Source organism: Rhyacophila brunnea, unplaced genomic scaffold (assembly GCF_057557595.1).
Source record: "Rhyacophila brunnea isolate RB1 unplaced genomic scaffold, BYU_Rbru_1.0 scaffold_8, whole genome shotgun sequence".
NCBI lineage: Eukaryota > Metazoa > Arthropoda > Insecta > Trichoptera > Rhyacophilidae > Rhyacophila > Rhyacophila brunnea.
The window spans coordinates 5,087,075-5,105,124 of NW_028233350.1; the positions used below are offsets into that span (position 1 = coordinate 5,087,075).

Genomic DNA, 18,050 nt, shown 5'->3' on the forward strand with positions numbered 1-18,050 from the left:
TTCTACAAGATCCAGCTGGAACGTGGATATCTTTTATCTTGTTCCAACATACGTTGTTTTTATCTTGATCGAACGACCAATTTCTCCCTTCTGAAATACTTTTAAAATCGTAAAAATCATCCTGTTCCATGATTTTCACATTATAAGACTTCCCAGACGTTTTTGCATTTTCAGCTAGAAAATAAATTTGATCCGGTACGTAAATTGTTTTGTTTTTTTTTGCACGCTCAATCACAGAGTGCATACTATCGCCCTCGTTTTGGGTATGCCCCTTTCCAAAGTAACGATGGGTTATACTTACGCTATACTTTTCTGCACAATATAAGTACATGGCAAGAATAATTCTATTCTTATTCTGACCGGCACAGTTATCAGAATAAAAATAAAAGTCATTTACGCCAATGCCATTGTACTTTTCAATAAATTTTAAAACACAGCTACTTATTTCTATTGCACCTCGCTTTGCTGTTTGTAGATGCCAAAGATAACAGTAGCCATCCTTGCTAGCAATATCATAAACAGTGAGATTGTAGATGGCATATTTTCTCTTATAATGAAAGACTCCTACTTCACTTTGTGGCACAGTTAAAACTTTTTGTAAATCAAAGCATGCTGTAACAGTTGTAATGGGATTTTCTTTTGCACGATTTATATCACCCTGTTTCATCTCTCTCGAACGTTCTTTAAATAATAAATGTTGCTGATAATCACTTTCCAGTTGTTGTTTCCGTTCCTGGTCAGACGAACTATAAATACAACACTTTTCACACAGGTCCTTTTTAGGGTGAAAAAAGGAAAGGTTGAAGCACGTGGAAAATATTTCTTTATACTGGCGTTCAGTAGCAATTGGAAACTGATAATCTTTTGATCCAAACCATATGCTATATAGGCGAAACATTTTCACCATATTCAAATTCTCGTCTAAATATTCTTTTTGGCTATTTTTTCTAACATAGTGTGATTCTTTTTTAGGAAACATATTAATATGTTCAATTACACTATTTTTTGTTGCTTCATTGAGTGCATGAGGACGGTTGTTGTGCCTGCCTCGATTATCTAATAGCAATTTATTCTGACTCTTCATTTTTTTTAAAAGCACTCACCACCCACATATTTAAAATTAAAAGCGTTTGTAAAAACATAGTTTTACACACTTTTATTATGTCGTTATTGCAGGACAAATTATAAATAAGTGCTTTTGAACGTTTTGAAGAAGCTGGTAGTTTTTGGGTTTTCTTTTGCACTGACTTGACAAATCGTAAGATGTAATCCCATTGTCTCTCATGATTTCCGATCATCCAAAATGAATCAAAACTAACTTGACGTTCGGATTCACTTATTTTGAGGCACATTTGAATCGGCAAGAATTTTTACACGGTGCTCCCATGGTTTTTTTAGGAATCAATACTCCAGTTTTTGGATTCAAATATTCTTCACCCGAATTGAATAGTTTTTTGGCTTTATTCCTTTTCCACAAGCCTTGATTTACAGTTCTCTTTCTTTTTCTCGATTCAGGGGTGTCCATGGTGGAAATACTTTGTACAGAAGTACTAGGTAAGGACAACGTCATATCTGGTGATCTGATATCTTCAAGTGCATTTGTGTCTAAAGCAGGTGGCAAAGTACTCAGAAGTATAATGTTATTATGCTCTGGAGTAGAGCCATATATTTTATACTGAAGAAGATCTGCTGGAGATTTAGTAATTTCTTCAATCAAATCATCTATCATTCCTAAATCTCCTCCAAATGTTTGCGCCATATCTGGCACACTGGAAGAATAGCTGAGACTCGATAATACAGGATCACTATTGAAATTTGGCATGTATTCGGAGTCTTCAGATGCGGTAAAATCACCATGGTTATCACCGTGGACTATGCAATTCTCATCCAGACATTCAATGCTTGTAAAATTACATAGTATATCATCGCGTCTTCTGCTTTCTGTAAACGAAAAACAATTTTCTTAGAAGCTATTATGAGAGTTATATTTGAAAGGTATTCTTAGTTATGATAGCAGTATTAATGATATCTAACTTTCATTCCTTTTTCAAGTTTTAATACATACGGAAGTTAAAAAATCTTTATCATTAGGTATCGTTTTTTTTGTAATACAATTCTTATCGACATTTTTGACTACCATATTTATCATAAAAGTATAGTAAAAAGTATTATCCATAAATACTGCAAAAATAGGCAAGTATTACCTACTTATCACAAGTCGTCATGGGATCGATACAAGTAGAATAATAATTAATGTAGGTTGTAAATTAGAAACTAATGGTACAAATATGCAATTATACGATGCTTACTAATGATAGGAAGACGTTATAGATTATATAGGTAATGTAATGAATGACTAATGAGACACAGAATATTATAAATAAACATTGAAAATCCTGTAGGTGCCAATAGTACCGACAGAATATTTACGGTTGAATCACTTAATTATAACCTATAAAAAATGTGTTGTCTTAGGAGATTATTAAAGCTATTTATTTACCTTTATTTTTTCCATCCTTTATTTTATTAGCCTCTTGAGCTAATTGTAAAATTCGCCGAGATCTATTTGGAGACATATTAGATTACTAAAATTAGTAACTTGTTCACAATAACAAAAATACGACAACTATAATACTGTCACAAAAGCGCAATCAGGTATAAATTTTAAAATGACGGTTGATATTATTATTATTGTCAGCTGCCCGCCAGAGTAATGAAAGTAGGTGCGGATCCAATACAAAGGATAATGATTTTTCAATAGAGTATTGTTCTATGTTGTTAAAGGCGAGAATTGAAGATGAAAGTTCAATTAGTGTCATATTCCATGGTGAAGTCTTATTAAAATGATACACTGAAATGATTTGTGTAGGGAGCATGTATATTTTTTCCGAGTAATAACATACCAACTCGGCATAGTGTCATATTCAGTGTCACATAAAAAATAATAACAATAACTTGTGATACCAACTATAGGTGGATTATTATTCCATGTAAGTTAAGATATTATAAAAAATGTTATAAAATCATAACTCTACTTACGAGTTATATTTTAAACAGTATTTTTGGTGTTTTTCGAGAAAAAAATCCAAAAAAAAATTGGCAGGTGTGCTATTTTTTTCTATGCAACAATAGCTCAAAAAACATAAAACACACTATTTTGAGTTGGTGTGTTATTCAATGAGGTAGTCGATTTTATACATTTGTTAGTGACAGTTGGACATTTTTATACGGTTCAAGTGGCAAAGCCCAATAGCATTCTTCATCTCGCATACCTTCTTACTTCTTTACACCTACCATGCCACCAGCCTTTAGGATATGGACCGTGGGACTTATTTCTGAAAGGAAAACGTCCCTCTGGATGATCAAGGGTGCGGCTAGGTGCCGTTTTATTTGACTACAAGGTCAAGGGCGTGTTCAGGCCACTCTACACCTATAGAAGGTACTTCAGGTATAAGACCCGAAGTCCGAGATCGTAACAGTAGGTACTTTAATACGTATCTATAGGTACTTATATAGATATTTCAATGAAAAAAAATGGTTCAGATTAGGTATTCATCAAAAATTATTTTAATTTGCATATTAATAATTATACCTTAACATTGTTTATTGGTTTTTTATTTAGTGATTAGTTAATAGTTGGTGACATTTCTCATAAGTTAATATTATTAAACTCTCAACACATTGCACAACGACAAAACTATTGTTTACGATAAAATTAATACGCTTACCTACCGAATGTATTATTAGTCTCTTAAAAACATAGTTTTTCACATTTAAAGATTTCAGGGTTACGCAGACCAGTTGAGACTCCCTAGTGTATGTTGGATATTAAGTCTGTGGGAAAATCACAACAATTAATACTCGAAAGACAGTGTCATTTATATAATAATTATAACCGCAAATACTGAGACCTATTTTGAGCAATTGAGATCTAAAAAGGTTTCTAATATCCTTATTTTATTTTACGACAATCTAAGATCAATGTACAATAATTATTTTTGTTCATACCTGTTCATGGCAAGTTAAGGCCAATTCGAGTTTGATGTCGGCGACTTTTGGATCATCTGGTTTCAATTTCACTTCGTAAATCTCTAGAGCTTGTCGATGGTGGCGTTCCGCCTCTTCATATTTTCCCTGAAAGATGTTTAAAATATTTGTATTATATTTTTTGTTGAATTTTTTGAATATATTAAATGGGAAAGAATGGACTTTGAAACAATAATATATAAAACCAGTAACAATACAGATATTATGGCAAATATAGAATAATAAACCATTTTTTTTATTATTTATTATATAAATCAATAAAATTGAGTATTTATTTATACTATAGTTTTTCACATTTAAAGATTTCAGTGTTCCGCGGACCAGTTGATAATTCCTGGTGTATGCAACATTGATATGTATGCGCTTGACATTTCGAGAGCGCTGCTTCAGGACTTTGCATTTTAAGGGATTTAATCAACAAACCTAATAGAATAACTTAAATCATGAAAAACTAAAAAAGTTATACTTATATACTTAAGTCTGTGGGAAAATCACAACAATTCTGAGAAGACAGTGTCATTTATATATGACCGAAAATCCTATGATTTAATTCGAGCAATTGAAATCAAAAAAAGTTTGTAATATCCTTATTTTATTTAACGACTATCTAAGATCAATGTACAATAATTTATTGTTTGTAGGTACCCATGCATGGTAAGTTATGGCCAAACTGCGTTTGATTTCGGCGAGTTTTGGATTGTCCGATTTCAATTTCACTTCGTAGATATCCAGCGCTTGACGATATTGGCGTTCTGCTTCTTCATATTCACCCTGAAAGATTTTAAAAATTTCGGTATTATATTCATTGTAGAATTTTTTGAATAAATTAAATGAATAAGAATGAACCTTGAAACAATAATATATAAAACCATTAACGATACAGATATTTTGGCAAATATAGAATAATAAACTATTTTTTTTATTATTTAACACAAAAATCACTATTTATACTGTAGTTTTTCACGTTTAAAGATTTCAGGGTTCCGCGGAACATTTGAGAATCCCTGGTGTATGCTACATTGATAATATGCACGCGCTTTACATTTCGAGTGCTGCTTACAGGACTATGCATTTTAAGGGATTTAATCAATATACCTGTTATTAAAATCATGAATAAAATAAAGAAATTATACTTATATTAGTCTGTGGAAAAATCACAACAATACTGAGAAGACAGTGTCATTTATATATGAACGCAAATCCTGAGATTTAATTCGAGCAATAGAGATCAAAAAGGTTCCTAATATCCTTATTTTATTTTACGACTATCTAAGATTAATATACAATAATTGTTAGTAAGTACCCGCGCATGGTAAGTAATGGCCAAACTGCGTTTGATTTTGGCGAGTTTTGGATCGTCTGGTTTTAATTTCACTTCGTAAATCTTTAGCGCTTGACGATATTGGCGTTTTGCCTCTTCATATTTACCCTAAAAGATAATTAAAATACTTGTTTTATATTAATTATTGTAGAATTTTTTGAATACATTAAATAAGTAAGAATAGACTATGAGACAATCATAATATATTGAACCAATTTATAATAAAATACATAAATCATGGCAAATATATATAATAAACTATTTTATTTATTATTTAACACATAGATAATTCACAAAATTTGAGTATGTATATTGTAAACTGTAGTTTTTTACATTTCAGGGTTCCGCGGACCAGTTGAGACTCCCTGATGTATATTGGATATTAAGTCCATGAGAAAATCACAACAATACTAGAAAGAATGTGTCATTTATATATAACCGCAAATACTGAGACCTATTTCGAGTAATTGAGATCAAAAAAGGTTCCTAATATCCTTATTTTATTTTACGACAATCTAAGATCAATGTACAATAATTATTATTGTTCATACCTGTTCATGGTAAATTATGGCCAATTCAAGTTTGATGTCGGCGACTTTTGGATCGTCTGGTTTCAATTTCACTTCGTAAATCTTTAGAGCTTGTCGATTGTGGCGTTCCGCCTCTTTATATTTTCCCTAAAAGTTATTTTAAATATTTTTATTATATTTATAATTGTAGAATTTTTTGAATACATTAAATAAGATGGAATGGACTATGAGACAATCATTCATATTACATTGAATTTTTTTAAATTTTAAACAACAATTAGAGTTTACACATATTTGAACAAGTTACAATTGACAATCAATCTTCTTTTTCAGTTTGACAGATAAAAAACAGTGACGTCGTTTTAGATTATTGTTTTGTAGTATAAGTGAGGAAATATGCATTTATTTATTGTTAAAACTCATGGTACGCCAATTTGCCTCTTAAAGATTTGAATAGATTTGTGGAACAGTAATGTAGATTTGTGAAATATCAATTATATAGAAAGTATTCGGTGACATTATAATTAATTTGCGGTAGATAGACAGTAAAGTAGCGAAAATGTTTGGTGACAGATATAAAGCGTGATTTAAAAATGATATTATCTGTGATTGTGTCGAGTTTTACCAGAATGTACCGGATTCAAATTGAAGTTAATTCGAGAATCTAAAAAATGAATTGAAATAGTTTAAAAATCAACAAAAAGGTATTTAAATAAAAAAAATGGTACGTTTTCCAAAATCTCTTAAGATACTAAGATATAGGAGATAATAAATATCATGTATCAGAAGCTTTGTGTAGGCAATAAATCGATAAGGTACTCTTTTATTAATATACTATTTATTAGAAAATTTTAAGTTGCTTACCTAATAAATAATATTAGGAGTGAGATTCGCATGCATTGCTTCGGAGTGGCACATTTAACAAAATTGAAAGAGTATCAAAATAAAGGGAGGAATTCGACTTATATGGCTTTTCTTAGTAAATTCTGTGTAATCTTTTGTTATGTAGAATCTTCCAATTGAATTTTGTATATATTATTGAAGATTTTATTTGGATGCATTTGGATCAAAGGACGACCTACGTCGATGCACGCAAATTACAGTGTCGTGTGTCTGAGCCTCAACATAGTCATGAGGTTCACATCCTGGGATAATTAACTGTCTTAATACGGTATAGCGCATTAATTATCACTTTTTGATATTATAAAAAAGATTTCAAGTTATACACATTTATATTTTTATAAAAATCGATGTTTTTTAAAATATATATAAAAAATATTAAAACGATGAATTAGTCAAAAAGCTACACCACATAAAATCTAAAACTTAATAAACTAAATTTTAATAATAAATATGGCCATAAAATACAATGTAATAATAAGATTTGACCCTGCAACGAATTCTCATTGTATTACATTTTTTTTACAATTGCCAGTTTATCTTTAAATTTAAAAAAAAATAAAAAATCTTTTTAGTGTTTTCAGTTACATATTTATTAATTACTACAGTTGAAATTGTAAATTATCAAAAAAAATCTCAAATTGCAAGCTTCGTATTTTTCCGTTAGGTGCCTCTTTTCGCCTCTGATAGTATAAGCATTCCCCTCAACTCTATTCATGAAGTTGATAATAAATAAAGTTAATCATATATTATATAAAACAGTGGCGAAGGCTACATACTAAGCGATTATTTAAAGCTTACCTTATATTTTCAAGTATTTAATTTAAATAAATAAATATCTATGTTGTAGGTTATAAGTTATAATAAAAATATTGATTGTCATCTATCGTCGTTATTTATAAGTAGTGCGCTTAATTTAGTCAAGTTTCGAATCAAAAATAAATGACGGAACATCACAACGTGAGTGCTATTTTTAGAATTATTTCAACGATAATCCAAGCCAAATTTTCTACCGCATTTCAGTTGCCAACTTCATACATGTCTGCGTTTTTGTTCCCGACTCAGAAGCGTAAACAGACAAGCTTATGCTCTATGTTGATTTGTTTATTGTCTATGCGTATCTTTAAAAGCAAATAATAAATAATAAGGATGATTAAAAAAATAATAATTATTGTGTTCGATCACATATAATTTATAAATTGTTATTAAAAATAAATATTGTAATAATTCGCGATTATTATTTAGGTTACTTCAGTCATAGACAAACATAACATGATATTCACAGTTCATGTCAATTGACATTTCAAAGCGGTGATAAAAGTTTATTTTATAATACAAAATTCAGTGTGTTATGTACTGTGTTTTGAATGTGGATAAATTATCTCATATTGTACCGAAATCATTCGCCAGTGCTTTAAATATATAAGTATTTATTAAATTGTATAGTGTCCCGATAGAAAATGTGCGAACGATTGCATTTAAAAAAAATCATTCCCGAGATTGACGTTTCTTCAAAAATTAAAAATTATCAAAGCTTGACCTTCCAAGGGTTCATTTAGATTTGAATACAGCAAAAAAACTTATATTATACATTTTCACAACAATTTAAATAATAAATATTTGTTTTTAACTGGCAGTTATACATTAAACAAACTTTTTTGTTGGCGATGCGTATTGTTTGGTAAAGAAAAGTATGCGTGGAATTCTACTGACATAAGTGATTTAAATAATTTGACAAATTCAGCGGTGAAACCTATGACCAGTGTGTCGTTATCATTAGTGTGCACCTATTCATCAGTAGTAATATCGGAAGTATTATCTTCTTATTTCCCGTAAGTTACCTGACAAGTGTGCTCTTTTTCTCTGATCTCCACAGCTTACCTATTTCCAAAAGTCACCCTTCGCCACTGATATAAAACTATGTTGATAATTTACGATCTCTACACGATCCATTATTCCCAACACCTTCATTCCTAGATGTTTCTCCTCGTAAAATTTTCGTTATTTTGACATTAACTATGACGCAATTAAAAACCTGATATTTCAAAAAACTGTAGTTTTTTACGTTTAAAGATTTCAGGGTTCCGCGGACCAGTTAAGAATCCCTGGTGTATGCTATATTGATATGTAAGAGTTTTACATTTCGAGCGCTGCTTACAGGAGTTTGCATTTTAGGGGTTTAATCAACATACCTGTTGGATTAACTAAAATAGAGAAGTTATACTTATATTAAGTATGTAAGAAAATCACAACAATACTGGGAAGACAGTGTCATTTATATATAACCGCAAATCCTGAGATTTTATTCGAGCAATAGAGATCAAAAAGGTTCCTAATTTCCTTATTTTATTTGACGACTATCTAAGATCAATGTAGAATAATATTTAGTAGGTACCCATGCATGGTAAGTTGTGGCCAAACTGCGTTTGATTTCGGCGAGTTTTGGATCGTCCAACTTCAATTTCACTTCGTAGATATCTAGCGCTTGACGATATTGGCGTTCCGCTTCTTCATATTCACCCTGAAATATGATTAAAATACTAGTATTATATTAATAATTGTAGAATTTTTTGGATACATTAAATAAGAAAAAATGGACAATGAGACAATCATAATATTATATTGAACCAATTTATAATAAAATACATAAATCATGGCAAGTATATATATTAAACTATTTTTTTTATTATTTAACACATAAATAATTCACCAAAATTGAGTATGTATATTGTATACTGTAGTTTTTCACATTTAAAGATATCTGATTTCCGCAGACCAGTTGAGACTCCCTGGTGTATGTTGGATATTAAGTCTGTGTGAAAATCACAACAATACTGGAGAGACAGTGTCATTTATATATGACCGCAAATAATGAGACCTATTTCTAGCAATTAAGATCAAAAAAGGTTCCTAATATCCTTATTTTATTTTACGGCAATCTAAGATCAATGTACAATAATTGTTATTGTTCATACCTGTTCATGGTAGGTTATGGCCAATTCAAGTTTGATGTCGGCGACTTTTGGATCGTCTGGTTTCAATTTCACTTCGTAGATTTTTAGCGCTTGATGATATTGGCGTTCTGCCTCTTCATATTTACCCTCAAAGATGATTAAATACTTATATTATATTAATTATTGTAGAATTTTTTGAATACATTAAATAAGAAAGAATGGACAATGAGACAATCAAAATATTGTATTGAACCAATTTATAATAAAATACATAAATCATGGCAATTATATAATTAACTATTTTTTTTAATATTTAACACAAAAATCACTAAATTTGAATATGTATTTATACTGCAGTTTTTCAAGTTTAAAGATTTCAGAGTTCCGCGGACCAGTTGAGAATCCCTGTTGTATGCTACATTAGTGACGCGCTTTACATTTCGAGCGCTGCTTACAGGACTTTGCACTTTAAGGGATTTAATCAACATACCTGTTGGATTAACTAAAATCAGGAATACAATAAAGAAGTTATACTTATATTTATTATGTGGGAAAATCACAACAATACTGGGAAGACAGTGTCATTTATATATGACCGTAAATCCTGAGATTTAATTCGAGCAATAGAGATCAAAAAGGGTTCCTAATATCCTTATGTTATTTTACGACTATCTAAGATCAATGTAGAATAATATTTAGTAGGTACCCATGCATGGTAAGTTATGGCCAAACTGTGTTTGATTTTTGCGAGTTTTGGATCGTCTGGTTTCAATTTCACTTCGTAGATCTTTAGCGCTTGATGATATTGGCATTCTGCTTCTTGATATTTACCCTAAAAGATGATTAAAATACTTGTATTATATTAATTATTGTAGAATTTTTTGAATACATTAAATAAGAAAGAATGGACAATGAGACAATCATAATATTATACTGAACCAATCTATAATAAAATACATAAATCATGGCAAGTATATTATAATAAACTATTTTATTTATTATTTAACACATAGATCATTCACTAAAATTGAGTATGTAAAATTTTACACTGTAGTTTTAAACATTTAAAGACTTCAGGGTTCCATGGACCAGTTGAGACTCTCTGGTGTATGTTGGATATTAAGTCTGTGCGTAAATCACAACAATTCTGGAAAGACGGTGTCATTTATATAATGACTGCAAATAATGAGACCTATTTCGAGCAATTGAGATCAAAAAAGGTTCCTAATATCCTTATTTTATTTTACGGCAATCTAAGATCAATGTACAATAATTATTATAGTTCATACCTGTTCATGGTAAGTTATGGCCAATTCAAGTTTGATGTCAGCGACTTTTGGATCGTCTGGTTTCAAGATTACTTCGTAAATCTCTAGAGCTTGTCGATGGTGGCTTACCGCCTCTTCATATTTACCCTAAAAGATGATTAAATACTTGTATTATATTAATTATTGTAGAATTTTTTGAATACATTAAATAAGAAAGAATGGACAATGAGACAATCAAAATATTATATTGAACAAATTTATAATAAAATACATAAATCATGGCAAGTATATTATAATAAACTATTTTATTTATTATTTAACACATAGATAATTTACTAAAATTGAGTATGTATATTGTATACTGTAGTTTTAAACATTTAAAGACTTCAGGATTTCGCGGACCAGTTGAGACTCTCTGGTGTATGTTGGATATTAAGTCTGTGCGAAAATCACAACAATACTGGAGAGACAGTGTCATTTATATATGACCGCAAATAATGAGACCTATTTCGAGCAATTGAGATCAAAAAAGGTTTCTAATATCCCTATTTCATTTTACGGCAATCTAAGATCAATGTACTTTCAATAATTGTTATTGTTCATACCTGTTCATGGTAAGTTATTGCCAATTTAAGTTTGATGTCGGCGACTTTTGGATCGTGTGGTTTCAATTTCACTTCGTAGATCTTTAGCGCTTGATGATATTGGCGTTCTGCCTCTTCATATTTACCCTAAAAGATGATTAAAATACTTGTATTATATTAATTATTGTAGAATTTTTTGAATACATTAAATAAGAAAGAATGGACAATGAGACAATCAAAATATTATATTGAACTAATTTATAATAAAATACATAAATCATGGCAAGTATATATAATAAACTATTTTATTTATTATTTAACACATAGATAATTCACTAAAATTGAGTATGTATATTGTATACTGTAGTTTTAAACATTTAAAGACTTCAGGGTTCCGCGGACCAGTTGAGAATCCCTGTTGTATGCTACATTATTGACGCGCTTTACATTTCGAGCGCTGCTTACAGGACTTTGCACTTTAAGGGATTTAATCAACATACCTGTTGGATTAACTAAAATCACGAAAACAATAAAGAAGTTATATTTATATTAAGTCTGTGGGAAAATCACAACAATACTGGGAAGACAGTATCATTTATATATGACCGCAAATAATGAGATTTAATTCGAGCAATAGATATCAAAAAGGGTTCCTAATATCCTTATTTTATTTTACGACTATCTAAGATCAATGTAGAATAATATTTAGTAGGTACCCATGCATGGTAAGTTATGGCCAAACTGTGTTTGATTTTTGCGAGTTTTGGATCGTCTGGTTTCAATTTCACTTCGTAGATCTTTAGCGCTTGATGATATTGGCATTCTGCTTCTTGATATTTACCCTAAAAGATGATTAAAATACTTGTATTATATTAATTATTGTAGAATTTTTTGAATACATTAAATAAGAAAGAATGGAAAATGAGACAATTATAATATTATATTGAACTCGATAATAAACTATTTTATTTATTATTTAACACATAGATCATTCACTAAAATTGAGTATGTATATTGTATACTGTAGTTTTAAGCATTTAAAGACTTCAGGGTTCCGTGGACCAGTTGAGACTCTCTGGTGTATGTTGGATATTAAGTCTGTGCGTAAATCACAACAATTCTGGAAAGACGGTGTCATTTATATATGACCGCAAATAATGAGACCTATTTCGAGCAATTGAGATCAAAAAAGGTTCCTAATATCCTTATTTTATTTTACGGCAATCTAAGATCAATGTACAATAATTATTATAGTTCATACCTGCTCATGGTAAGTTATGGCCAATTCAAGTTTGATGTCAGCGACTTTTGGATCGTCTGGTTTCAAGTTTACTTCGTAAATCTCTAGAGCTTGTCGATGGTGGCTTACCGCCTCTTCATATTTACCCTAAAAGATGATTAAATACTTGTATTATATTAATTATTGTAGAATTTTTTGAATACATTAAATAAGAAAAAATGGACAATGAGACAATCATAATATTATATTGAACCAATTAATAATAAAATACATAAATCATGGCAACTATATATAATAATCAATTTTTTTATTATTAAACACAAAAATCACTAAATTTGAGTATGTATTTATACTGCAGTTTTTCACGTTTAAAGATTTCAGAGTTTCGCTGACCAGTTGAGAATCCTTGTTGTATGCTACATTGGTGACGCGCTTTACATTTCTAGCGCTGCTTACAGGAATTTGCATTTTAAGGGATTTAATCAACATACCTGTTGGATAAACTGAAATCATTAATAAAATAAACAAGTTATACTTATATTAAGTATGTGGGAAAATCACAACAATACTGGGAAGACAGTGTCATTTATATATGACCGCAAATCCTGAGATTTAATTCGAGCAATAGAGATCAAAAAGGGTTCCTAATATCCCTATTTTGTTTTACGACTATCTAAGATCAATGTAGAATAAAAGTTATAAAATACCCATGCATGGTAAGTTATGGCCAATCTGTGTTTGTTTTTTGCGAGTTTTGGATCGTCTGGTTTCAATTTCACTTCGTAGATCTTTAGCGCTTGATGATATTGGCGTTCTGCTTCTTCATGTTTACCCTAAAAGATGATTAAAATACTTGTATAATATTAATTATTGTAGAATTTTTTGAATATATTAAATAAGAATGAATGGACTATGAGACAATCATAAAATATTGAACCAATTTATAATAAAATACATAAATCATGGCAAATATATATAATAAACTATTTTATTTATTATTTAACACATAGATAATTCACTAAATTTGAGTATGTAGGTATATTGTATAATGTAGTTTTTCACATTTAAAGACTTCAGGGTTCCGCGGACCAGTTGAGACTCCCTGGTGTATGTTGGATATTACCTAAGTATGTGATAAAATCACAACAATACTGAAAAGAATGTGTCATTTATATATAACCGCAAATACTGAGACCTATTTCGAGTAATTGAGATCAAAAAAGGTTCCTTATATCCTAATTTTATTTTACGACAATATAAGATCAATGTACAATAATTATTATTGTTCATACCTGTTCATGGTAAGTTATGGCCAATTTAAGCTTGATGTCGGCGACTTTTGGATCGTCTAATTTCAATTTCACTTCGTAAATCTCTAGAGCTTGTCGATTGTGGCGTTCCGCCTCTTCATATTCACCCTGAAAGATTTTTTAAATATTTGTATTAAATTAATTGTAGAATTTTTGAATATAATAAATGAGAAAGAATGAACTTTGAAACAATAATATATAAAACCATTAACGATACAGATATTATGGCAAATATAGAATAACTAACTTTTTTTTATTATTTTACACAAAAATCACTAAATTTGAGAATGTATTTATACTGTACTTTTCACATTTAAAGATTTCAGGGTTCCGCGGACCAGTTGAGAATCTCTGGTGTATGCTACATTGATATATACGCGCTTTATATTTCGAGCGCTGCTTACAGGACTTTGCATTTTAAGGGATTTAATCAACATACCTATTGGATTAACTAAAAGCATGAATAAAATAAAGAATTTATACTTATATTAAGTCTGTGGGAAAATCACAATAATACTGGGAAGACAGTGTCATTTATATATGATCGCAAATTCTGAGACCCATTTCGAGCAATTGAGATCAAAAAAGGTTCCTAATAACCTTATTTTATTTAACGACTATCTAAGTTCAATGTACAATAATTGCTAGTAGGTACCCGTGCATGGTAAGTTATCGCCAATGTTTGATGTTGGCTAGTTTTGGATCGTCCGATTTCAAATCATTGAGTATGTATTTTTATACTGTAGTTTTTCACCTTTAAAGATTTCAGGGTTCCGCAGACCAGTTGACACTGAGTTGAAATGTTGGAAATTAAGTCTATGGAAAAATCACAACAATACTGGAAAGACAGTGTCATTTATATATGACCGCAAATACTGAGACCTATTTCGAGCAATTAGCAAGACTAGTCAATGCGCTCCCCAAATACGTAGACCTTTTCGGATAAGTACGTGATATGTATGTTGTATTCGAAATTTTATATTTCTTTATAAAAGTGTACTTAAGTAGGTATGTTTTATTTTTATTAATATTATTATTTATTATTATTTTAAATATTCTCTTCTTCTCTTTTGTGAGGATATTATTTGTAATAATGTAAATCTCATGTTGTGCACGCCTTGAATTGAGATTTGTTATGTCCACAATGTTTTGTTTTCTTAAATTAATAAATTAATCTGATCCATAAATATATAATTAGGTACAACATAAAAAGAACCTTTTATATACAACATTTTTAAATTTTCTGTTGAATCATATAAACATGACTTGACTAGCTTAAACGATCAAAAAAAACTGTATTTGATAGAAATAATACTGAAATGTTATTTTGACATTTCATATTGATTTCCACAGTAACGCACGAATATATTATTAATTTAGTTGCTAGGACTCTAGACCCCTAGCAACCAATAATATTGGATTGGATTACGGATTTCTTCCGAAATAACTTTTCATACGAAACAGAATTAACTGAAAATGATTTCAATTCTAATTAAAGATCGCTCAAATGCATTGGCATCGTGTTCTGATATATTCTAAAAGTTTCAAATGTCTAGCTAGTCGGGAAGTTAGTTAAAAATCGATCGCAGGTGTGTCAACGGCTGGTTGGCCCCAAGTGAACACATTGACGCCAGTAGATGTGTTCATAGCAAAAGTTAGGAAATGCCAAACTGCCAGCAATTCCCATCTGCTGGTCTCCCCGCGGTGACCTCCGGGCAATGCAGCGTAAGCTGTAGCAAACAGCAAGGGGCGAAGGGCGAGTAACCGGCGCCATAAAACTGGCCTTTTGGCTAAGGGAAGGAAATCCCCGACAGAAAAACTCGGTCGAGCCGACCCTCAGGGCCCTCGTGGCTCAGGCCTCGGGAGCGCTGGGCTAATCACCTTGCCTCCTTAAACAAAACAGATTAACAAAACACCTACACAGCAGCCTCGGATGACAACCAGCTCTGTAAAACGACGACCTTGCATGGAAATGGACAATGAAACAAGTAGAGTAATCCTCTCTTACAACTCGAGTATGCGCATTGGGACATATTATAATGTTCGCACCCTGCGTACCCTCGGAAAGGATCTGCTCGCCACACACACCATGCACACCTACGGTGTGGACATCCTAGGGCTGAGCGAAGTGCGCTGGAAAGGAGCCGGGAGAAAGTTGATTGACGGTTACTCTATTGTCTACTCAGGTCAGGAGCAATACCATCGCCAGGAAGTGGCAGTATTGATGTCAAAAAGAGCGGCCCATTGCCTCGTGATATGGGAACCAATCTCGGAGAGACTGATACGTGCCTCCTTCAAGACGCCTGGTAGCTCCTTGACCGTCTTTCAGTGCTACGCGCCCACTGAGGATGCCGACGTGCAGATAAAGGATGCTTCTTACGATTCTCTCCACGCGGCAGTCTCCGCCATCCCCCGAAGAGACCGCGTGATTGTAATGGGGGATTATAATACGAGAGTAGGAGCAGACCCGGTGCTTGGCCTCACGGTGATGGGACGACATGGCCTTGGTGACCCCAACGATAATGGTGAGCGGCTCGTAGAATTCGCCACTCTGAACGAGCTCACAATCGGACGCACTGTTTTTCCCCACAAAGACATTCACAAATATACGTGGAAGTCTCCTGATGGACGCATTTGGACGTAGATTGACCACTTCTTGTACAGCTTGAAGCACCGAAAGCAACTTCTCGACGTGCGTACTTACAGAGGCGCCGATATCCATAGCGATCATGAGTTACTTATTGGAAACATTCGAGTAAAACTCTAACAGTCTAAGATCAATGAACATTAATAATTATTGTTTGTACCTCTCTGAAGTAAGATGCGGCCAATTCGCATAAGGCGTCGGCGTCAGCCTCTTCATATTTACACTGAAAGTTGTTTAAAACATTTTTATTATAATATGTATTAATTGTACCATCTTTGAATACATAAAATGAGAAAGAATGGAATTTCAGACAAAATTTCATATTGATTTCCATAGTAACGCACGTATATATTAATAATTTAGTTGCTATGATCCCAGACCCCTTGCAACCAATAATAGTGGATTGGATTACGGATTTATTCCAAAATAACTTTTTATACAAAACAGAATTAACTGAAAATGAATTCAATTCTACTTAAAGATGGGTCAAAGTATTAAAAAATGCATTGGCATCGTGTTATGATATATTCTAAAAGTTTCAAATGTCTAGCTAGTCGGGAAGTTAGTTAAAAATCGATTGCAAGATTTGTGCTCGAAAAACAACCACCGGACAAATAAGAATACGACCTAATAAAAACGTTGTAAAATACCGTAGTTTTTCACTTTAAAGATTTCAGTGTTCCGCAAACCAGTTGAGAATCACTGGTATATTATACTATGTTGATATGTATGCGCTTTTCATTTCGAGCGCTGCGCATACAGCACTTCGCATTTTAATGGATTTAATCTGCATACGTATTGTATTAACTAAAACCATGAATAAAATAAAAAAAGTTGATATACTTCGTTCGAGGATCACACAAATTGCAAGTAGAGCTCTAAATAAAACGCGATACATATTGTGATAGTCTTTCCTTCGACGACAATATCATGAACAGTAACCAAAACATCGACAGTAACGGTGTTCACGTCGACGTTTAGGTGAAACTCTAACACAGACATGAGAAGTGGAAAGAAAGTTTGTGGGAAAATCACAACAATACTTAAAAGACAGTGTCATTCATACATTATGACCTCAAATACTGAAACCTAATTAGAGGAACTGGGATCAAAAGAGATTTCTTAATATCCTTATTTTACTTTACGACAGTCTAAGATCAATGAACATTATTAATTGTTTGTACCTGTCTGAAGTATGATGAGGCCATTTTGCATGCGGTGTCGTCGTCCGCCTCTTCATATTTACCCT

General features: G+C 31.7%; 1 protein-coding gene across 1 annotated transcript; it reads right to left on the minus strand.

The window, feature by feature from the left end:
* Positions 1–221: 221 nt before the first annotated feature.
* Positions 222–2,659, minus strand: LOC147063840 (uncharacterized). The gene is made up of 2 exons (XM_085958511.1): positions 2,501–2,659; positions 222–1,941 (listed from the first exon to the last, which is right to left on the minus strand). The coding sequence occupies exons 1-2, from the start codon at positions 2,574–2,576 to the stop codon at positions 1,337–1,339; spliced, it is 681 nt and encodes a 226-aa protein (XP_085814637.1). The 5' UTR covers positions 2,577–2,659; the 3' UTR covers positions 222–1,336.
* Between the last annotated feature and the right edge of the window lie 15,391 nt (positions 2,660–18,050).

Excerpts from the sequence above, each read along its gene's own strand:
- LOC147063840 (XM_085958511.1), bottom strand. The coding sequence starts at position 2,576 with ATGTCTCCAAATAGATCTCGGCGAATTTTACAATTAGCTCAAGAGGCT. Across the intron at positions 1,942-2,500 it reads AAAGGATGGAAAAAATAAAG|AAAGCAGAAGACGCGATGAT; the intron begins GTAAATAAATAG and ends TTTCGTTTACAG.